The sequence below is a fragment of the Condylura cristata genome, unplaced genomic scaffold, assembly GCF_000260355.1.
Source record: "Condylura cristata isolate star-nosed mole 26May11 unplaced genomic scaffold, ConCri1.0 scaffold00024, whole genome shotgun sequence".
NCBI lineage: Eukaryota > Metazoa > Chordata > Mammalia > Eulipotyphla > Talpidae > Condylura > Condylura cristata.
The window spans coordinates 874491-897117 of record NW_004567125.1 but is presented as its reverse complement, the minus strand read 5'-3'; the positions used below and the strand labels follow the sequence as shown (position 1 = coordinate 897117).

The 22627-nt window shown below is 60.4% G+C and overlaps 1 protein-coding gene across 1 annotated transcript; it reads right to left on the bottom strand.

Annotated features, from left to right (window-relative positions):
- Positions 1-1388: 1388 nt before the first annotated feature.
- SH2B2 (SH2B adaptor protein 2) lies at positions 1389-21860 on the bottom strand. Its single transcript, XM_012728958.1, has 9 exons — positions 21816-21860; positions 11461-12209; positions 8473-8574; positions 6811-6902; positions 5514-5605; positions 5251-5415; positions 4593-4801; positions 2337-2508; positions 1389-1858 (listed from the first exon to the last, which is right to left on the bottom strand). Exons 2-9 carry the CDS (start codon positions 12178-12180, stop codon positions 1521-1523), a joined length of 1890 nt encoding a protein of 629 aa, XP_012584412.1. The 5' UTR covers positions 12181-12209; positions 21816-21860; the 3' UTR covers positions 1389-1520.
- Positions 21861-22627: the final 767 nt, after the last annotated feature.

The following is a 22627-nucleotide window of genomic DNA, read 5'->3' as shown; positions in this document are numbered from 1 at the left end:
GAGGCTCCAGGTTCCCTGCCCCACCCAGAAGGAGAGTGGAGCTGAGCAGAGCAGACTCTGGAGAGGAGACTGAAGAGGAAGCAGGATGGCGGCCAGAAGGAGGCCCGGGGGAGGCACATGGAGCAAAGACATGTGAAGAAGTAGCGGCTCTCGTTTCTGGGTCCTGGACTGGTTGAAACAGATGTGGGTGAGAGACCGTGGGAGGTGACGATGGCAGCATTTATCTTGTTTTTGATTTTGCTCTTTTCCTCCCACACTTGTCTGGCCATGTCTGACCCTCTTCTCTGGGTCCCCGCCAGAAGGTGCTTTAGGCTTGTGCTGGGCTTTCAGGCCTTGCTTTGGGCCCATCTCTTTTGGGGGGACTTTTACCCACGAGCAGACGGGTAACTTTGGGTGTCTGATTTAGAAACTATATTCTCTGTCTTTTCTGTATTGCACTCATTGTATTAAAGTTCCTGACCATTAAAGGTCGTATATGTTTTGTCTTGATGCGGCAGATGGCAGAACCTATTTAATAACAGGCAAATTTGGGATTCAGGGGTGTCCCCCTCTCCCTGTCCTGTAACATTACTAGCCCTAGTCCCCTTCCCCCAACTGGAGGCTCACCCCACACCTCCTCGGCTCCTCTCAGGGCTGGAGGGGTGCAGTGGTCTGGCACAGGCCCCAAACCACCAGGAGGCAGGGGTAAGAGCACAGAGGTGCTGGAAGCACCCAGCCCCTGAGCACTGACCTTGTGTTCTGCCTCACTGCGGAGTGAGGGACGTTGGCCATTTTGTGAGTAGGCCTTGGGCAGTGGGCACAGCAAAGCCCTAGGGGCCCTCGGGGTGGGGAAGGGCAAGCCAGCAAGCTGAGCTGTAGTCTCAGCTCATTTGCCTGGGGTCTGAGTCTCACATCTCAGATACAGGCGCAGCTGGGCCCAGGGCCCGTGGGGACCTGGGGGGCTGCTTGGACTGGGAAGAGACATGGGCTTTGGCTCGGCAGAAATAAGACCTGTCGGGGCACCACTGCCTCTCCCCATTCTTCACCAAGGCCCTGGAAGGCCAGTCCTCCTCTTTTTCTTCTGTTCGGTCCCATCCCTGATCCTGCCCCGTGGCGGCTCACAGCTCCCTTAGGGCTCTACCCCAGCTCCCACACCCTCTGGGACTCCCTGGCCTGCCCTTGGGTCCAGCACTTTGTCTCCGCCTCATTCAGGCACTGCGGCTGGTCTTCTTGCCCGACCAGAGTTTGGTCTCCTAACACGGGTGGGGCCAGGCAGGTGCCAGGCCACGTGGGCTCCAAGCGGCCCCACACCCCGGCCCCAGCTGGCACAGCCTTCCTGCTGGCCCAAGGCCAGGGGAGAAGAAAGGAGGACAGAGTGCTGGGTGCAGTCCCTAAAACAGGCTCTTTAATAACATTTATGTCTTCACTGAAGAGCTTTGCTTTCCCACCCAGCGCCGGACTGGGACCAGCAGGGTTCGCTGGACCGATGGCCACGTGGGCGGTCGCAGGGTGGCCCGGGTGGCCCCAGGGCTTGGCGCCAGCTAGTAGAAGGAGTACTGGTTCTCCACCGCGCGTGTCCGACCCCGCCCACCCTCGCCGGGCCCGGCCTCGGCGAGGTCCTCCGGCGCCGACACCTCCAGCAGGCGCTCCGCACTGTTACTGCGGCTGCGCGCGCTGAGCGGTCCATCTGCGGCGCGCGGGACCCCGGGCACAGACACCGCAGAGGAGGACGAGGCGGAGGAGGACGAGGCGCCACCTGCCTCCGAAGGCGAGGGGGGTGGACAGGCGGCTGTGGTGAGGCTGGAGAAGTAGTGCTGACCCGTGGGCTCGCTCCAGCAGGCTGGGGGCGCTGGAGCAGCACTGGGCGAGGGTCCAGGGTCTGCAAAGGGACACCAGGCAGGTCAGTGCTAAGCCTGGGCATCCTCACCCCCACCTTCCCCTGTCCAAGCATGTCCCGCAGAGACACAGAGGAACAGGGAGATCTGGGCTCATAAGGCAGCCAGCACCTGAATCTTGCTATCCTGGTTCAGCCCACCTCCCTATAACTAACTCATGGCTGTAGTCCCAATGCCAACAGATGGCCGCAATCCATGTGTGAGACACCCTCACCCCTCCAACTCTTCCTGCCACAGCTCTGTGTTGAGCCCCAGGGTCCCAGCGCCCCCTTCCCCAAGCCAGGAATCACTCAGGCCTCTCTGTGGGCTGCCATCTCCCAGCCGTTCTGATGGCCTGGATAGCTCACAGCTGCCCAAGCCCCTGCCCATCCCACCGGGATCCCTGATGGGTGACTGCTGCCCGGGGCTCCCCTCCCCCGCTGCCCACCTGTCTTCTTGAGCCATCACACTGGGCAGTCTTACCAGGTGGCGGGACCTGAGCCCGCACATAGCTGCGCAGGGTGATGTCGGCAGAGCCCCCCGACTCCAGTGGGATGGGGTGCGTGTGGAAGTGGCGGAGCATGTCAAGCACGGACTGGAACCACAGGTGCTGTACGTGGCACTGCCCGTGGTCGTTCAGAGACAGGCGCAGGTGCTGTGGGCACAGGTGGAGGTCAGTGGGGACTAGACTGGCTTGGTTAATGCCTTTGGGGGGTGGGGAGGACCATATGTCACAGACACCATATAGGGTTGCATCAGAACTGGGGCCCCTGACATGTGAGTGCCATCTTGCGGGGGTGGGGGGGTCACTCCTGCGGTGGCGGGGACAGGAGGGCGAGAGCCAGGTTGGGACTGAGGGAGGCAAGCATGTGTTCCTAGCCCTGGAGAACCCATATCATGCCCTTCATACCCACCAACTCTAACCCTTCAAAAGCCCTAGGAGGTGGAGATGGCAGCCCTCATGTTAGGAGGGGAAACTGCGGCAGTGGGCGGGCAAGGCGGTCACAGGGCACAGAGCTGGGGGAACTCGTAGTCCTGTGGTTGGCCAGTCCCCGACAGTCCCGGAGAGCCGACTGGGGAGGTGCGCTCTCAACTCGGACGGGACCCTGGCCCTCACGGGGCGGCCCTGCAGGGAGAGGAGCCACAGGTAGTAGGGCATAGGTGTCTGGCTTCAGCCCTCCTGTGCACCCCACGGAGGAAGAGTGGCTGTCGCTGGGAGGCAGGTGGGTGAGGCAGCAGGGGTAGGAGGGTTTTGGGGCATGCACAAGGCCCGGGGCCCAGAATGGGGGGCTCTGGCTTCCGACACAAAGGCCAGTGCCCTGGGAGTGGGGGGAAGGCAGAAGAATGAGAACAAGTCCTAGGAATATGGCACTGGGGCTTGGGTGAAGCCCCAGGGGAACAGCATAGTGGGGCCCAGTCTCAAATCCTGGCTGGGTCTTATAGGGCAGAGGGCCAGGGTGAGCTGGTACTAGGGTGGATGCATCGCAAACTTGAGAAAAACATCCGAGACATTTATTGTCTGAAGGAGCAATGAGCTGCCTTCTTCCCAGAGGCGGCAGAGCAGGCATCTGGGGCTCTGGCTGTACCCCGCCACACCTTACTCCACTCTGCTCTGACAGGGCAGCAGCCCCGCCCTGGGAGGGAGAGGAGCCTCTGCCCTCTCGCCCCACCACAGACCTCACAGTGCCTGGCTGGTACCGTCCTAGCCTCTGACTTGGGTGTGAGTCAGACCCAGGCCCTCTGGGGACGCCACCTGGGTGGTGCTGGCCAAGAAGTAAACTTTGGGCTGCCAGGGGCTGCGTTAAGCGCGGTTGTCAGAGGAACTGGCAGGGTGGCTGCTTTCCAAGGAGGTGTCCCAGGGGAGCGGCTGCTTCCTCCTTGGTGAGGCCAGAGCTGCCAAGGAGAGAGGCCCAAGGAGTGGTGCAAAAGAGGGGCTGTGTGGTCGGCGGGGCTCAGAGCGCCAGTGTGGCTGGAGCAGGGGCCTTGGGGGGCCCCCTGTAGCAGGGCCTCAGGGGCACTGCATCCTGGGAGCCTGGAGTGGACGCTTTCTTTTTCAGGAAAATATAGGATGGGGGGGACTGAGGTTCCAGCCCACTCTGGCTACACTGTAGCTGCCCCTGCGCACACACACACACACTGGACTTTTCTGTCATATTTCCTTTATGCCTTAGATCGTTATCAGGGGTTCTCCCTTCACTGCACATCTCAGGTCAAGGGTCCCTTCTACTCTGGCAGGAGAGGTCAGGAGCCTCCTCTGGCTCCCCAGCTCACTAGAGCCCCCTGGATGTGGTTTCCTTCCCAGTCCTTCAACCTGAGCTTAGACGTCCGGGAGGGGAGGGGAAGAGGTGCAGTTTGGGGGTGGGGCAGGAAAGCCCCTGTGGGCTGCAGCCCTGCAGGAGATAGCTCTGGGCGGAGGCCCCTGAGGCCCTAGTGTTACATGGTTCCCAATGCACAGGTCAAAGTGAAACCCTCAGTGGGACCCGCAGCCCAGAGCTGGGCCACCAGCAGCGGCTTCCTCATCTGGGTAAGGGAGACGCCTCCACATCTGGGCTCACAGGTCCCCGTGGAGGTGTGGGAGGAACAGTGATTCAGTGCGTGCGGCCAGGCCAGGCCCTGGGGAAGACCTGCACACCTAGCTCTCTAACCTGCTCCTGTGTGGGGGTGCAGCCTCAGCACCAGGGGGCCTCAGAGCCTGCCCTCGGGATGGTCGCTGAGCCTCTCTGACCCTCGTGCTCTTACCTTGGCCTTGCCCTGGAAGTTGAAGGTCAGCACGTACTCCCCAGGCCGAGTCTCGCTCTGGCGGATCACAAAGAGGCCGTGGCTCCGGGGGCCGCCCGCCAGCACCAGCTGGGCCGCCTTGACCCGAGACAGTGTCCCGTGGAACCAGGGGCAGTGGGAGAGCTCCAGCTGGGGCTCAGCCTTGGCCTCTGGCTCTGCTCCCTCTTCCCCTGGAGAGGGATGACAGCATGAAGGCCATGGCGGGTGTGTGGGGGTGCAAACAAATGAGAGAGGAGCTGCAGCATCTTGATGGGTTTTGCATGTAAAATGAGGATGGAATAATTTCAGAAAAGGCAGGGAGCTCGCCCAACCCACTAGTTAAGCACAGGAGGTAAACTGAGGCAGAGAGGACTATTCTGTCACTTTCTCAGCACGAAATCTGGGAACAGTGCCTGGTTCTGACCCTCCTTCTGTACCCCCTTTTGTGAGCATTTTCTGTCGAAGCCAGGTTGGGGGGAAGGACTCATGTGCCGGACTGGCTACAAAACTCAGAACTACTGGGGTGCTGTGTGAGGGACCCACGGCTGAACTAGCAGAGGCACAGCGCTGGAGGGAGCCAGGGGCCATAGGCTGGCTGGGGGGAGCGGGCGGGGTGGGAGAGCAGGCTAGCTCACTTCACCTGCGTTATTGCTGTCGCTGCCACAGCCACCTGGGGACTCCAGGGTCTCCAGGAAGGTCTCCAGAGGGACATGAGCCAGGGGTTCCCCGACGGCATCTCGAGCTCGGCTGTGGGGGGCTGTCACCACCGCTGCTGTGGTCTCGGGGGGCCGGGGCAGGTCTGCTGCTGGAGAAGTGTCAGGCAGGAAGCACGTCTGGCCAGTCTGGGGCCCCCACCGCCTTCCACCCCTTCTCTGCCACCCTGCCAACTCTACCCCCACCTACCATCTGTCAGGAGCTCACAGCTGCAGGAGGCCACGTGGCCGGCCAGACAGCCTCCCTGCGCACAGGTTAGCTCGGTGTCTTCCTCGCTGTCTCTGCAGAGGCCAGAAAGCACAATTGTGTCCTGCTTGGTGCTCGGCCACGGGCTGCAGGCTCATGGAGCCAGGCGAGCGCTAGCTTCTCCTGTCACCTCCCTCCCCATGTCAGTGACTGAGTCGCATGAAGAGATCCTCCAGGGGATGAACTCCTCCTGGAGTGTGTGACCCTGGAGGGGCTGGCAGCCTCCTGGGGTCCTAATGCAGAGACCCCCAGTGGTGTCAGGGCTTGGTGCTGGATGGGGTCTGGCCACTCCCCTCCCTGTCCTGGGTCTTTTTCTCCCCATCTGTGACACAAGTTGTCTGGGACCCTGCCAGCTCAGGAATATTGCAGAGTGAGGTTCACCTTCATAGGGGCTGGGGAAAGAGTTTGAAGAACAGATGGCCGGGAGGGTGGCAGGGGAAGGATTACAACCGCTTTGGGGATCGGGGGGCCTGGGAGGCACTCAGGTCCTTAATTGGGCTTCCTTAAATGAAGATATTAATTAGAAAGCAGCAGCCCCTCCCCCCCAGATTTGGCTCACCCCCTTGGCCAGAACATTGGCTGCCAATTGTGCAGCCTGCCAACCTGCTCGCCATCCTACTCCCGCCTCAGGAGCTGTGCTGGACGGAGCAGCCGGCCTCCCCGCTGCCTCCCTTACACAGCTGACCGCAGCGGCACTCTGTTCTACCAGCGATGGCGCGGCCTGAGCCTGATCCGCTGGCGCCCCGGGCTCTCATCAAAGTCCCCTCCTTCCCAGCCTCCACTCCACCCCAGAGGCCTTGACAGTCCCGGCACACCACCATGGCTGTTCTCTGTCCCCCCCAACCCCAGTCCTGCCTGGCTCAGGAAGGCCGCTCCTTCTCTAGGCCTCAGAGAACGCGCGTGCGCCCCTCTGCCAAGCTTCAGGGTTGAATTGGGGCCTCCCCTCTACCCTTACTCCCAGTCCTCTCGGTTCACCCCCTCACTGTCCATTTCCCAGGAGTCTCAGTCTCCCCTGGGGTTGAGAACAAGACTTGGCCCAGCCTCCTTCAGCTCCCCAGGGCCTGGCCCTGCAGAAAAGGCCTTGCAGAGCTTGGGGGAGGCGGCTTACTGATGGTCCTCATTAGCACCAACCCGAGAGGACCATGCTTGGCTCTGGCCTCACCAGAAAGCTACTCTCTGAAGACTGGACCCAGGGCACACCCCACCAGGCCCCTGCCCTGGGGGCCACCTGGGCACTTACCCAGGGTCCACGCAGCCCTGGATATCAGCTACCCACGAGTGCTTCTGCAGTGAGTCGATGGTCTCCAGGATATACTCTGCTCCGTTCTCCACCTGGGGAGGGAGAAGAGGGGTCCAGACCACAGTCAACACCCCAACCTTCTCCATCCTCCAGGGGGCTCCAAACCCCAGGGCCAGTGGTTCATCTCATTCCTTCCCACTGGATACTGTAAGCAGCCCTAAAGACTGTGGGATCCTTTAGCTACCACCTCAAGCCAGGCTAGGGTCCCAGAGTAAAGTTGCAGCCCCTCCCTCCTAGGCCTACCTCAGGGGTCACTCGGATGATGACTAGTCCCCCTAACCTCAGGTCTTCAGGTCCTGGAGATACTGCCTCTCGCCCCAGAGATGGGATAAAAGGGTCACAACCTTCACGCAGCCAGTAGGCTAGCTGAGTTGGGGATGTATATTGCCTTCGTGCCTGGAACTTTCCCTCTGTGTCCAGGCCCTTGGGATGAGCTGCCACTAGAGGCAGGAGAGGGTAAAAGCCCCAGCTGAGGGTCAGGCAGGGTGTCCCATCTACCCAAGGAATGCCCCGGGAAGGAGCATCGTTGTTCCCATTGTGCAGGCGAGAAGACCGAGGCTCAGAGCCGTCAGGTGACTCACTCAAAGTCATGCTAGCACAGACTCTGTGATGCCAAGGCACTTGCTGTCAGCTTTCTGTCACCTGCCTCCATTTAAACGAAGTACTGAAGAGGCCTAGGAGACTACCTTCAACCCCTCTGAACAGATGGGAAACTGAGGCCTGGGCTGGGGCTGGCAGGAGCCTCTGCCTCCTGGCTCCTCGGCAGCACAATGGCTCGTAGCTGTGGGGCCCCAGACCCTGAACCCTTGTCACCAGCAGATGAGGATGCCAGGCAGGAGGGGCTACATCCTCAGCCCCACCAGGGGTGACTCAGAGTGTGGGGTTGGCAAATGTTTGTTAAATGAACAAGTGAGTTTGTGACTAAACGGGTAGGGTTAAGTAAAAATACAAAACCAACCGGAAGGCTGAAGAGGAGGAGGGGGGCTTTGTGCCGCTTTGGGGTCCTGGCCTCAGATGGCCTCTAGTCCTTTGAGGAGACACAGGGCCACAGTCTTAGCCTGAGCCATGCCCTCAGCAACTGGCGCAGACACGGGTAACAGCGGTGTGTGGCCTGGGAAAAGGACGAGCTGGCCCCAGACTCACCGGGGTGCCACCCTGCCCACCCTCAGCGCCTTTGTGCCCTCTGTGGGACCAGACAGGTTCCCACACTCTGGTGCCCGGTGACAGGGGAATTTGCATAACTGCTGTAGGCTGGCTACCAGTTCCTGCCTGTGGGGTGGGTGTGGGCTGGCTCCAGCAGGAGAAGGGAGGGAAATGAAACTTTGAGGAGCTTCCACCAGGCGCAAGAGGAAATGGGAATGGGGGTGGGGTGAGGGCAGATTATGGGGACACTTAGGGCACTGAGCACAGGCCCAGATTCAGGGCCTAGCTATGAGCAAGCCACCTGTGCAGGGACCTGGGGCTCCCTGTCCCCACTAGAGCACCTCGGTGATGCCCAGCTGCTGGCCCTTACTCGCTGTCCCTGTGCTTATGTAAACTGCGCTGCCCTCCAGGGAGGTGTCCAGGGGCAGTGGAAGGATGTGGGGTCAGGGTGGGGCTCACCTTGAGCACGAACGTGTTGTCCTTCTCTGGCATCTCCAGGGGCATGGTGGTGCGGACTTCGATGATGGCTGAGAGAGGGATGCTGACTTTGGGCCTGGAGGCCTGGGAAGCCACAGGAAGGGGCAGGAAGTCACACACGGTCTCTGAACCCCTCTTTCCTGCCCCCTGTCCCAGAGGTCAGAGAGTCCTGGCACAGGTGTTCCTACTCTCACAAGTGGGGAGGTGGACGAGGTTCTGGGTAACAGAGACCTCCCCCAAGGAGTCACACGGGGAGCCAGGGATGGAGCTGGGGCTGATTCAGTTCTGAGCCCTGAGGGGCCAACTCCTCCCAGACTGCCCCTCTGCCCAGTGCACCCACCGGATTTGTGGTTTTCATGTTTGACCTTGACCCATAGTGAGACGGACACCTGACATTCTGACCCAGCACACACATGGGTAAAAACAGCTCCGAAATGAAGGTTCCACCAGACTTTACCCGGACTGTGAGTGATGGAGTGTGATCTTGTCTATTCTATTCTAGTTAGAAGAAAAGCAAATGCTGGCTTTTCCCTTCAGAATAGTCTTTCCAGAAAAGAACTCGGATCAGGACTTCTGGGCAGGTCAGGGGTGTCTCCTGGTGGTGAAAAGGGGCCAGAGGGGGATTTAACCAAGGTGAGCTGGTGGGACTCTGGGGAAAGGTGACTTTGGGCCTGGCCCCCCACTCTGTCCTAAGGCGCCTGGCTGTGGCCCAAAGGCCCCCAAGACTGGCTTGAGACGGAGAGTCTCAACAGAGGCTTAGGGCCTGCGACAGGGACTTTCTCCAGAGGAAGGGAAGGGCCACATGTAGAGGGAATTTTTGGTGCACTGGCCACACAGTGAGCTCAGGGCTGGACTTGTGGTGGTAACTGAGGGGCTTGGCTGGCCACAGCAGGCCTGGCCATCCCAGCAGTCAGAGGGACAGAGCCCTGGAGCGAGTGGAGCAATAAAGGTCTGCAGTACAGGCCTGGACCAGGGGTTTCAGCTGGGCTCCCGCTGGTGAGGTACAGACTCTGTTGCCCAGCATTTGAGGTCTGTCTGGCCTGGCCTATTCCAACCGTTCCCCTCTGTTCCCATTACCCTGGGGTTATTTGCACGACTCAGTCTTTGCATGCTCTGATCATGAATGTTCAGAAATGCTGTCCTGGGGCCTCCAGTGCCCACTGCTTTGAGGTTTATCACCCAGTCTTGTAAAAATCAGTTCCTCAATGCAGGGGCCAGCTGCATTGCTCCCTGGGTCCTCAGGGGTGGCCAGATAGAGGGCTACAGGGTACTGGAGGTTCAGGACACTCTTCCTGCAGAATGAGGGCACCTGACTCATGGTGTAGTAGAGGGGGAAATTTGGGGATCCCAGGAAAGAGCCCCTAAATTGGCAGGGGCAAGAGGAGATCTGGACTGTGTGGGAAAGCAGGCCTAAGAGGCAGTGGGGGAGGGCATGAGCCCCACATTTAGGAAACCCAGGCCTGTCCCTAGCCATGGTATGACCTACCTTCCCACTGGTGACACCCCTGAATACACAAACATTTGCATGAATAAAAGGGGGGCCTTAGGCCCTTAGGGGCGCGATTCAGGGTTCCCCAGAGGTTGGCAAGGTTCAGTGACTCTCAGGAGCCCTGCTTTGGGCCAGGGGTGAGAAGTAGGCGGGGAGGAGACTAACAGAGCAGGCACCAGCTGCTGCCTCCCCACCCTGAGGGCACAGCCACTGCTATTTACAGCTGGCAGCTGGGACTGCCACTCAGGCCCGGGAGGGAGCCCTAAGCCTCAGCTCCTGCCCTTTGGGTGACCCTGGGCAAACTTCTCCGTGTAGATTCCTCTCAGGGCCCTCACTGTGGGCGCCTGGCCAAGCATAAAGCCTTCAGGAAGGCCTGGGATTTGGGGATCAAGATATTTAGAGAGTGAGTCCTTAGGAAGTCACCTTACACAGACACTCAACCCTGGGGGCCCACACCCTGTACCTTCAGTGGCACGAGGCCAGGAGGGGCACTCAGAGCTCTGACAGACTGGGGGATGGAGAGAGGCGAGAGACTCGGGGTGACTAAAGGCACCCAGGGACAGAGTGGGCCCAGAGGTAGGTGGGGGGCCGGGTGGTTCTTGGGGGTGCTGCCAGCTGCTGCACCAGCACAACCCTCCAGTGCACAAGGAGCTCCACCTCCACGCTCCTTTCATTCCTGGGACCACCAGGGTGGCGGGTATAATTAGCCCAGCTCTGCCACCCACCAGCTGTGCCACTCTGGGCAGGCCACACCCCCTCTCTGAGTGTTCGTTTGTTTTCTTAATCTGGGAGCTATGATGCCCACCTTGTCGGGGACTGTGATTGTGCCCTAGATTGAAGGCCTCAGCAAACAGGCGCTATTGTCCGTTATCCCTAGCTGCCAAGCAAGGCAGCTTTGTCACCCCAGAAGGCAGCCGCAGCCAGAGCTGCCTCCAGGGCTCTGATGGCGAACCCAAGGAGACCCGGAGCAGGGGGTACACTGGGGTGAGCAGCAATGCTGGGGGCACTAAAGGAGCCAAAGGCCATCTGGGTAAAGCCTGGACTACAGCCTGGCTGCCAAGCTGGTGACACACAGACTCCGGCCCAGGCAGGCACGGTCCCTGAGGGGATTCTCTTGTGCTGCTACCACTGCCTGCCCTCATACCACCCCTGCCCCCACCCCCACCCAAGTCACCCTTGCAGTGGGAGGCTGCTGCCACCAGGGGCCCGGGGTGAAGGGGAAAGGGCGGGCAGAAAGTCTCTCTCAAGGACACCAAGAACAGTAACCGGACACCCTCAGCCCTCTGACATTACAGAGGTAACGAAACTGGGATTGCAGGGTGACAAGAGGTAGGCAGGTAGATCACCCAGACCGCTCCCAGACTCCAGATAGGAATGCCCCTTCCTGCCAACCAGACCAGACTATGCTCCCCCGGGGCCCTGGAGGCCCGGCTGCTGCCCGCCTGCCCCGCTCACCTCGGGCCCACCCGGCCGCCCCTCACCTTGGGCGGCACGAAGAACTCCAGGCGGAAGCGCTCGCCGGCCACAGCTCTGCGCAGGAGCAGGCGGCACTTCTGCCACTGCGCGGCGCCCCCGGGGCCCGCGGCCGCGTCGTCGGCCACCATGAAGCGCAGCGCGCCCTCGCGCTGGATGTCCACCAGCTCCACCTTGGCCGCCAGCGTCCGCGACAGCCGGAGGCGCCGTGTCCACTTGTCGCGCGACTCGGACGCGGGCTCAGCCACCCGCGGGGCGGCGCCGGCGTCGGGCTCGGGCGAGGCTCGCCGGTGCCACATGTCCCGCACGCCGTCCACTACGCACAGGCTCATGTTCCGCAGCGAGAAGCCCTTGCGGACGCGGGCCTTGGCCGCCGAGTGCGCCGACACGTCCTCCGAGCTCCGCGAGTGGCCGTACGCCGCCGCCTTGAGGGCCGGGGGTGCCGCGGGCCCAGGCTCCATGGCGTCGGGGTGCTCCCCTGGCCCCCGGGGCGCCGGTCCGGCCACCAGCACGCGGCGCACCTCCTCGCTGAAGACGTCTAGGAAGTTGGCGGCAAAGTGGCGGGAGAAGGAGGCCCCGGCGCTGGGCGTGTCGTAGGCAGGGTTCTCCCGCAGGAAACGGCAGAACTTGTGCGCGAAGTCCACCGCGGCCGCCTGCGCGTGCAGCTCACAGAACTGCCTCCAGTCGGGGGCCGGGGCGGCGGCGGGACAGGGGGCGGCACCATTCATGGCTCCCGTCCCATCGCAGCCCCCAGCGGCTGCAGGAGAGAAGAACGCCAGTGACCTCCCGACCTCTGACCAGGGGGCCCACCTACCCTTCCCAGCGCCTCAGGGAACCCAGGGGTGCGGGTCCCTGCGTGCATGATGGCGGCCAGAGGCAGGGCAGGAAAGGAAGGGCAGCTGGAGAGGCAGAAGGTGTGTTTGCATTCACCCTCTTCAGTATCCAGGCCATTCCAGGGGCTGGGGAAGGTGGCTTGGATGCCATGTTCTGTGAAGTGGGGTCCCCACGAGCCTGCAGTCACCTCGCTTTCCTCAGTAACCTGAGGGCCTGCAAAGCCTGGCTGAATTCTGGGCAATCCTCTTCACTCTACTTTTGCAGTATGCTGAGAACCCAGCCTGCCCACAGCTGGCCACACAGGCTGCCATGCCAAGACTCACATCGCCCTTCTCTGGCCAGCAACTCTTTGCTGGTCTCTACCTGCCTCACTCCGCGCCCTGTTTTTCACCCAGGAACTAAGTCATCACGTCTGAAACATAAAACCCATCAAGTTCCTCCACTCCTCCAAATCTGCCGTGGCTTCCATTTCACTCAGAGTAAAAGCTGAGTCCTACGCGCACCCCCAGGGCCTCACATGCTCTGCCTCCATTCCCTCTCAGACGAATCTCCTGCCCCTCTTCTCCCTGGCCGCTGGGCTCTGGTCACGTCTGCCTTCTTGCTGGTAAGAAAAGCATGCTGGTCACATTCCTACCTCAGGGCCTTTGCACTTACCTGGACTGCTCTTTCCCCAAACCCTCTCACACCCTTCAGGTTTCTGCTAGTTCACCTTATCCGACAGCCCTCCAGGACCATCGCTCTACCAAGGAAAAATGCTTCTGCTCCACCCAGTGCTGGCACTCCCTACGGCTTTTGCTTACTTTTATCCACAGAGCTTATTCCGCGCCAACCCCTGAGAATTCCCACGGCATTCTCCTGAAAATGCCAGCTCCACCAAGTAGGGGTTTTGAAGGGATGGTGTGCCAGTGCTGGGCATGTGGCAGGCTCTTGGTGGACGAATGTACAAGTGAACGTAACTGGCACACAGGCAAGTCACAGCTCTCCGTGCATAAATCCTCAGAGGACTCAGGGGCTTGAGGGCACATGACTTGCTTGTGACAGACAGGAATGCTTTTCCCAACCCTGTAACTCAGGGGTCACCCCACAAACAGGACCGTTTTGGGGGGGCTGGCAATGAAGGCTCTGTGCTCTCACACTTCTTTCCATCACAGTGGCCGGCACACGCTTCCATATTCCCACCGCCTGGAAACTTGTTCCCTCCAGAGCTCCTGTCCAAGTCCGACCTTCTTGAACAGGCCCCAGTGTAGGAATGTCAGCTGCCTCCTCACCCTGCTGTCTTCCTCCCACCCCAGAGCCCCATCCTTCATCACTCTGGATCACCGAACTATGATCCAGATGGCGCACCGAGTCACGTGGAGGCTTCGCCTCCGTTTCCCCCAGTGTGGCCATCACTCTAGGGGACACAGGTACAGCTGCTGTGTTTCTTCACCCCCTCCCTAGGCCAGGGTGATAGACAGCAGGTGGGGCTAGGGCACAGCTCTGCCCTACCCTGGGCAGCCCCCATCTGGGGGGACACTCCGGTGTTAGGGAACTGAGACAGGACATCAGCCTTCCCCCACTTTCCCACACGCACTTTCCCTCCCTGCTCATCGCCTCCTCTCTCCCTAAGTGTGATGAAACACTGGGTAAAAATAGCTGCCCGCTTCTGTGAGATCACCTGTGGGACCTTGGGCCGTGGGCCCCATGGGAATTCCCTCTCATCTTGGGGCAACCTTTGGCCATTGAGCCAAGTCAATACACACAGGACAGCCCCAGGGAGGCAACCAGCTACTAGCTCCAAGGAAGTTTTCCAAACCAGCAGGTCTCCTCAGAGACTCCTGCCCTGGAGTTGAGGGAGAACTGAGTGGGGAAGTCAGAAAGGTTTCAGGAAGGAGGTAGACAAAGAGGAAGAAGAGTGACCTCCCTGTACCCAGACTTATGAGGACACTGGGGAAGGGGTGGGGGAGAGTGGGCACGGAGGCATCCTTTCGCTCCTGAATCACCTTTTCCCTGCCCTGCTCCTCCTCTTCTTTCATTCTGTTAATGCCAACTCATCCTTCAGTAATTACCCGGGGCCACTTCCACTGGGAGGTCTTCCCGACCGCCCCTGCCGCCAGCAACCAGAAGGCATGAGTGTCTTTTCTGAGTCCTTCCTGTATATCTCTTTAGCAAGGTGCCAATTGCAAGGTACTTCAGGTGTCTGTTTCCATGCTGGTCTTCCCATCTGGCAGATGCACCCCTTGGGGGGCAGAGCCAGGCCTGAGTCATACACCAGGAATGGAGGTGGAGGCGAGAAGCATCTGCCACCATCACCAAGGCCGCCAGGGAAGGAGAGCTGAGTCCATGGCCTGGCCTGACCTAAAGAGGGGGCTTACGGGACGAAGAGGCGATGAAGCCCTGCAGCAAAGCCCGTCCCTGTGCTCCCAGTCCACTCCTTTACCTAGCAGGACAATGCTCCCCACAGTGGTCACTGCTCCCCCTGCAAGTACCAATAAAGCCATTGCGAGGGTCTCACTGGGCCTTGGGCAGCCTGGGAAGGGGAGCATTGTGGCCAGCACCGAGTGTAACTCCCCACGCGGGGCAGGGAGGAAGTCAGTCCCAGGGCCTCGTCCTTGGGCATCAATCCCTGTTCTTCCCTCCTCTTCCTGCTAACTGGGAATATCCTGGCAGTGAGAAGAGCCAGGATGGAAGGTCAGGCCTTTCACAGGGTGGGCCCAGCTTGTCCTCCCTGGAGGTGGAGGTGAACTGGGGAGAAAATTTGCCAAGGACATGGTGGCTGTGGCTGAATCTTAGGCAGGACCGGCCTGGGAAGCACTGGGAGGTTGGGCCTGCCCTGACCCCCCAACCTTGCTGACTGGCCCACCCTCAGTGTCCCCTGGATCCAGCTGGAGCCTCAAAGAAGTGGCAGGGTTTGAGCAGGGAGGTGGGGAGCCCCATACCTAAGTGACACGTGAGAGACCGAGGCCCAGACCTTGGCAAAGAGGAGGCTGCAAGCTGCAGAGGATCCCTGTCAGGAAAGAGTGTGTTGTCCCCAACTGCTCTTAGGGCCAGAACTGGGGAGAGGACCAGTATAGGGGTGATGGCTCAGAGCCTGACTTCAGGCTCTTGGGGTGAGTGACACTGGCCACCCCCCCAGCCTCGGGGCCTGTTGCTTCCCTTTAGAAGTGGAAGGGCAGCACAGGAGAACTGATAAAATCCACATGCGCTCATGGCAGGGCAAGGGCTCCCCTAACTGCCTGCTGGAGCCAGGAGGTATTTCTAGGCCTCTCCAGGGACCAGCCAGTGATACACAACCCATCGGAGCCTACTGCCACCCTGCAGGGCACCACAGACCCAGATATGGGAGATGCAGAAGCTCAGAGGGAAGGATTCAGAGGCACCATGAGCAGGGTGGGTGAACTCAGCCACAGGGGCTGCTAGGAAGGGTGAGGAATTGAATCTAGTCAGCGCTGGGTGCTCCCTTACGCAGAGACTCTCGGGAATTCCTACCTCTGGGTCTTTCCCTGTCCTTCCGCCTGGACCACCTTTCTCATTTGGCAATTTAGACTGGGCAACACCTCTCTTCTTTCAAGCCTTCCTCATGCTGGCCCTTCTGTGGTTCCCAGCTTCTCCCCCTATGGCGTCAGGGGGCCAGACAAGAGCTGCTGAGTCAGTATGGGACATGTGGGACGGGGCAGTGGGATTGGTTTGGGCCTGGCACTATTTCCCCAGGCCTCAGGTCCCCCAACAATAAATTGGGGTTTGGACTATTGTGAGGCAGCAGCAATGGCCCTTAGTCTCTAGAGATTAGAACCCACTGTCACCCCATCTGGACCAGGGGCAGGCAGGCGGGTGCCTGCCACGTTCACAGACTTCTCTGTAGACTGGGCTGGAGGCTAAAGGAGCCCACATGGAGCTGGGGATCAGGTGCTGACCCGCGGTGGGGGTGGGGTTGGGGAAGGGGGGCTGGATGGGCAGACCACACTCCCCGATCCATTACCCTGGGATTTCCCAGGCGCAGCTGAGCTGTCTGGTTTCTCCTGGAGAAAATGGCTTTTGTTCCCATCTCCCCTGGGCTTCCATGGATGGGCTGGGGCGTCAGGGAGGTGGGGCAGGGAACTGAGGAGGGTAGGGGAAGCCTAATCAAGAGTCTCCTCCAGCCTTTCAAAGCCAAGGACTCTCCTAACACCCCCTGCCAGGAAACCAGAGGATGGACACCCCCCTTCCAGTTAGACGCCTGGGGGAGGGGGCGGCTGGCCTTCCGGAGGTAAAAATAGCACTGACAATTGGAAAAGGGGAAAAAAGGCGGTTGTCAGCCCCTGCTGGCACGCAGTTCCGGACCCCATGGCCAGGTCATTCCTTAAAATATTGATGAGGCGGCCTTGCCGCCCCCGCTAATGGGCTGAAGACAGATCGATCCACAGAGCAGTGGGTGGTGGCCAGGGGAGGGGAAGCAGCAGTCAAGCCACACCCCTCAAAGCTCCCCTGTTCCCCTAGAATCTCAGGTGGAATCTGACTCCACTTGGCCCCAGGGAAGAGAAAAAGACATCTCTGGACATCCGCCTCCCCCCCAGCATCTCCACTCTCACAGTGGGGGGGCCTTCTCCTGTACCTCAGTGGTGCTCAGAAGAGCTGCCAGACTACCAAGTGTGGGGAGATGTGGTGAGAATCAGGACTAAGGGGGCTCTGTACTGGCTGGGATGGCGGTGCTCCCAAAACCATCCACGATGGGAAAACTGGGCTTCTTCTTGGGGCCCCCTAATCCAAGGAGACAAGACCCAGTCTGCTATCCTTCCCTGCCGTCCAGAAAGCGGGTCCCAAGCATGCCCACTCCGGCAGCTCAGGGCCACTGGCCTGCCTGGCCAACCCAGCCCAGCCCTTCACAGTGACGGCCTCGATGCTGCTGTTCCTACAGCTGCCCTCCAGGCCTCTTGGGACAGTTCCCAGCAGCCTCCTCTCTGTGCCCTTCCCCCTGCAGGACGCAGGCCACCTCTGGGCAGGCCATTCCTTCAGCCAGGAGTGCCCTGTGCCAGGGCTGCCTGCTACCTTTTCCCTTGTGAGGGGAAGAGAGCACCCTGGCACCACCCCCAGGGCGTGTCCCCACAGGGCAAGTTCTGAACAGGTCTCCGGCCAGAGTGAACTGTGGTTAGACTTCCCCAGTTCTCTCCACCCAGACTATCTGCACCACCCCATGACCCTGGCAGAAGGTAGCAGTGGGCGTGATTTCGGGTCTTAATGCTCTCAAACCTGCTGGGACTTTTCGGGGGAGGTGTGAAGGAGCACGCAGATGGGACCGGTGCAGCTTAAGAGCCCCGGGGACTCTGCCCTGCATGGCTGGGTGGGGGCCTCAGGTGGTGGGTGTTTTTTGTTTTTTCTTCAGCTTCGGACATCCTGCTCTCCTGCACAGATGACTCGGGGTGCAGGGACCATGCTGAGAAACATCGGGCAGCTGTTAAAAGCAGAGTAGCTTTGGGCCCAGCACACCCTCATACCTTCCACACAGCCCTCAGCCTTTGCCACTTGGGGGGCAGAAGCATTTCTTATGATGTCCCTGGCTTTCACTGGTGCCCCCAACCTTGACAAGCCCTGCTGACTCTGGGACCTACAGACCCTAAGTCCCAAGGGGCCCCCCACAGCTGCATCAGATAGCTGCTCCGTGACCAGATACTCTGCCCAGGCACCTCCCTTCCTCCACATCTGGCCATCTGACACGCGGGGAAGGTGAAGTGGTCAGGAGCCAGGTGGTTTGGACTCGAATCGCAGCTCTTCTGTCTCCTAGCTATGTACCCTTGGACAGGTAGGCTAGGCGACTCATCCTCCTGGGCCTCGGTTTCCTCATCTGTTGAAGTGGAGTTAGCTCAAAGAACTGTCTTAAGGACTAGGTAAATCTCTTGTTTAAAAGTCAAAGTTTCAGGCCCTCCCTGGTGGTGCAACGGGTTGCAGTGCAGCACTGCAAAGCTGGCCACAGCCTCTTCCTTATGAGTTTGATCCCCGGCCCAGGAGGTGACCCACATGGCGCGGCAGACCTCTCCTGACCTGCCCGCTGCTCCCCTCAGCAGTGTGCTCCCCTCTCTGACACTGGTGACTCCTCTCACTGCCCTTGCGCCTCTGGCCTGTACCCCAGTTCTGTATGCATAAATAAATAAACCTTAAAAAAAAAGGTCAAAGTTTCTCTGCTTTGACTTCCTAGATATCTTGCCTCCAGCCCTCTTTTCTCCCCACTACTCTGGGCAGATGGCGGTGGGAGTCTTCTCCCTGGCCTCCCTGTTTCCCACTGTCCTCCCAGTCCTTTAGAAACCCAGGCTCCTGTGTGGCCAAGGTCATCTTTCCAGATCCTATAACCAACTGGGCCACACCCCTGTTTAGAAGACTTATCTTTTCACATCTTCCCTGGCAAGTACAAAGAACTCTCCCAACTTACAAAAGCAGAAATAGGGCTCTGGCAAGGGAGGTAACTAGCCTGTCATTCACTGGATTTGTTCTGGGCTCCCACTGTGTCAGGGCCCAGGCAGGTGGGTCCAGGGGCACAGAGGAGGCCACAGAGGAGTGTGGAGATGTGTCTCTTTTTGGAGTACTTTTAGGCTGCTCCTAACGGTTTTGTCTTTGGGGAGCTCTCATGTGAGGGCATGGTGGGGGGGACCCAGGCCCTGCCTTGGGAAAGGAGATGTCCATCCTTAGAGGGTGGGGTTACTCTGCGAGGCTGGAGGGCAGGGGAGTCAGGAGTCAATCCCTGCAGAAAGCAGATTCAGAGGAACAGGAGCGGGGGACCCAGGAATATTCGCTTTACAGAGCCAAGGGGCTTAGTAGGGAAGCCCGTCCTCCTTCAGGAACACCCATGCTGGACAGTTCCTGGAAGTCTGGAGGTGGAGAGCAGGCTGGGATGGCTCTAGTTGCATTGGTCAGTCCTCCTGGGGTGTGGTGCAATGCAACCCTATTTTGGCCTTGACCTGAGTCTCCCAGTCTCTCCTTTCTTTCCAATGCCATGGGTCTCACCAGGGCCCAGTTCTACCCCACTCAGCTCTCCCTCGTCCCATTGCTGAAACATCTAGGATGGCTCCTGACTCTCCTTACCATCCCGCTCAGTCTTCTGGCCTTCTCACCACACACACACCAGTGATCTCAAACTGGGTTCTCCAGTGCCTGACCCTTCTCCTCCTCCCCAGTTCTGAACATGACATAACTCTGGGCAATAGAAGATTCTTAGACAGTTCCTCTGAGCTCCTGAACCCCCCATCTGGCTGGCTTCAGGCATCTTAAACTTACCACATCCAAGTTCTAACATATGCTCTTCCTCCAACTCCTGTTCATCCTCGGCTCCAGCTTCACAATGCCCCACTTGCCCCACCCTCTGCTCTAATAGCGGGGCCCCGGTTCACAGAGGCGTCAGAAGCACCCCCTCTATCCTGTCCACACCTTCACCCTGCCCCCCTCCTCCACACATCATGTGTCTTCTCCACTGGACCGTGTTATACCCACCTCCAGGTGGGCCTATATTCAGAGGTCAGAAGAATCTGGAGAATGGAACCCAAGATTCTGCACTCCCACACACTCATGCCCTGCCTCGCTCTGCCCAAACAGTGCAGGCTGTGACCTCCAGATGTGGAGGAGTCACACCTGCTCCCCCCTGGGGCTGAGGACAGCCATAAAAAGAGACTCCACTAGGTGAGGGAGGAAGAGAAACCTCTGGGGTGCTACAGTGCTGAAAGACCCTGCAGACCCACACAGATGGCGAGGGGCAGGAAAAAAGGAGAGGCTATAAGGCTAGAACCCCACGGGGGCAGCAGCCAGAAGGTCTGAGGCACCTAAGCCTCCCAGTTCCCTACAATCCCTATAATCCAGTATAAGAGGTAAGGCCCAGGCTTTGGTCAGCAGGATGTGGGAAGCCTGGCTTGTTGGTTGAGTGACTTAGGGCAAGTCATTTCACCTCCTCCCTGAATCTATCTACTTTTCTGTAAAGTGGAGGTAATATTAGTACCAGACTCACAAAGTTGTTGTGGAGATAACATGAACAATGGCCTGAAGTGAGTCAGCCTGAAACCAAAAGCTCAGCCTTGGGGGCCTAGGACCTACCAGGTTGGTAGCCCCCCTCCAACAGTCCCGAGGAAAGCTCACGCTTGTGTGAGTGCTCAGGGGTCCACCTTAGGAGACCCACTAAGTAGGAAGGGGATGATTTAGAAACTTTAGACAGATTTTTCACAAGAAGGTACGAAGAGAAGAAGCATGTGCATTAACGCTGGAATACCTAATGCAATTAACTGGCGTCAATGTCTTTTGCTTGCTACCACTCATGCCATCTAGAGGGGGAGAGTCGTAGAGGGAGAGAACCTAGAAGAAACTGTGACCCCCCCCCCAAACACCAGGACCCCACCAGCCTAACAGCACTGCCTCACTGCCAGACCCCTACCAAAGTCCTACAGCTGCAGGGTTCAGGCTTACTCCCCCCATCAATGGCCTTCTGGCTGGAGCAGGAAAGGCCCGAAGGGAAGGGGCTTGTTCACAGCGAGGGACACACTGCAGAGGGCTGTGCGTCCCCCCACCAACGGGCAGCCAAAACCTTTCCAGGAAACCATTGCCTCAGCTCTCTGCCCTCCCTGGGTTCTCACTCATCCCAAGCTCAGCGACCTGTGCTGGAGAAGCAACTCCGGCGGGCACTCGGCTAGGGGGCAGGGTCCCCGTGCCATTTTACAGGTAGATAATGAAGGCCCAGAGGGCAGGGCTAGGGTCCACCCCACATCTGACTCCCTTCATCCTGCCCCCAACCCCCCATCCTGAGGCTGATCCTGTCGGCCCTGCACGGTTCTTGAGGGGCCCCAGTCGCTGCAGCCTTCTCCGCCAGAAGACTTCACTTCGTGGGCTGCCGAGGGCAGGGCTTTGCGTGGCCCTGGCCCGCTGGGCTGGCGCGGCTCCCGGCCCGCGGTGCCCGCAGGTTCATCAATGGCCGAGGCCGAAGGGCCTGAATGGAGGGCACAAGACCGCCCCTTCTTAAAGGCGCCAGTCTCTCCGGCACCCTCAGCGATCCTCCCCACTCTCCGGGGCAGCTGGGGAGCTCCCGGGGTGGGCGGGTCGAGAATGGTGACGGTGAGAAAGTGGGCCTGGGCGAGCGGAGGGCGTGCCGGTGACTGGTTTGGCTAGGGCCTCTCCCACCCCACTCCGTGGTCCGCACCCTCACTTCAGGTAGCCTCTCCCCGCGCACCGCGGCGGAACGGAGAGACCCGGGCACCCCTCCCCCAAGCCAGAGACCCTCCTCCAGGAGCCCCGCAGCGCTCGCCCCAACGCCGGGCCGGGGCGCAAGGAGGGGGCGGGGGCGCAGCTGCTCCGGAGGCGGCTCGACCCCTCCCGCCACTCCCCGCGGGCCGGGGATGGGGGTCTGGGAGCCGATCCCCGCGGGGGCGCATCTCCTCCCTCGCCCTCCCTCCCACCCGCGCACACAAAGACGACACGAGCGGACCAGGGCGCGTGCGGCCGCGCTTCCCGGGGCAGCCGTGCGCACACACACGCACGCCCTCAGGGACAGACAAGCTCCGGGATGATGGACCAGGGGGCGCGGGAACTGAGGACAAGCAGGCCGTACCTACAGGCGCGCAGCTGCGGCGGGGCGGGCCGGGGCGCCGGTGGAGCGCCGCCCGGACCGCGGAGCCGCCTCTGCCCCCACGGGCGCGGCGGGGCGGGCCGGGGCGCTCACCAGGTTGTCGATGGAGCTCTGGAACTCGCTGATCTTCTTGAGGGTCTCTTTGTCCCGCTTAACTTCGTTTATGTACATCGCCAAGTCCTTGGAGACAGCAGGGCGGGGTGAGAGGCCCCACCGGGCGGCCTGAGGGACCCCGCGGGCCCCAAAGCCCCTCCATGTCCACCAGAGGTGGTGGCTCAGGACCGAGGGGCGGAGACCGTGTCCACGTGACGGGAGGAAACAGAGGCAGGAAAGCTGCCCCCAGAGAGCTGTGCGCCCCAGCGCCTCCCCCGAGGGCAGGGCCTCTGGGGTGGGCCAGAAGAAACCGGCTCCCTCGGCCCGGGGGGCTGGGCACCCCGCAGACCTGGTGATCCCCCACACTGCTGGCCGCATGTGGCAGCCCTCCTGCTGGCCACCAGGGGGCAGCGCCCACCACCTCGGCTTGCTAAGTTGTGGACTTGTGGGTTCCCGAGAAACCTGAGCTTTGCAGGCGGCAAGACCTGCCACCCAGGTCGGGCCCCCACTGGGGTCCCCAGGCCAAGGCAGGGGCCCGTCCAGCCTCCACTCCGGGGCCTCTGCCCCCTATGGGAGTCCACCCCCAGGGCAAGGCGCAGGACCCCGAGGCCCGGTGGTTCGAGCGCAGGCGGGACCCGGGTGAGAGCCTCCCTGGGCACGGGGGCTCTGCGCAAGGAGGTGCCCAGGGCCAGCTGGCCGGC

Bases quoted from the DNA above. Each gene is read 5' to 3' on its own strand.
- SH2B2 (XM_012728958.1), bottom strand. From the start codon at position 12,180: ATGAATGGTGCCGCCCCCTGTCCCGCCGCCGCCCCGGCCCCCGACTGG. The intron at 4,802-5,250 runs GTGAAGTGAGCT...ATCCCTCTCCAG, and splicing joins CAGCGACAGCAATAACGCAG to GGGAAGAGGGAGCAGAGCCA. The intron at 1,859-2,336 runs GTAAGACTGCCC...GTCCCTTTGCAG, and splicing joins GGCTCAGGTCCCGCCACCTG to ACCCTGGACCCTCGCCCAGT.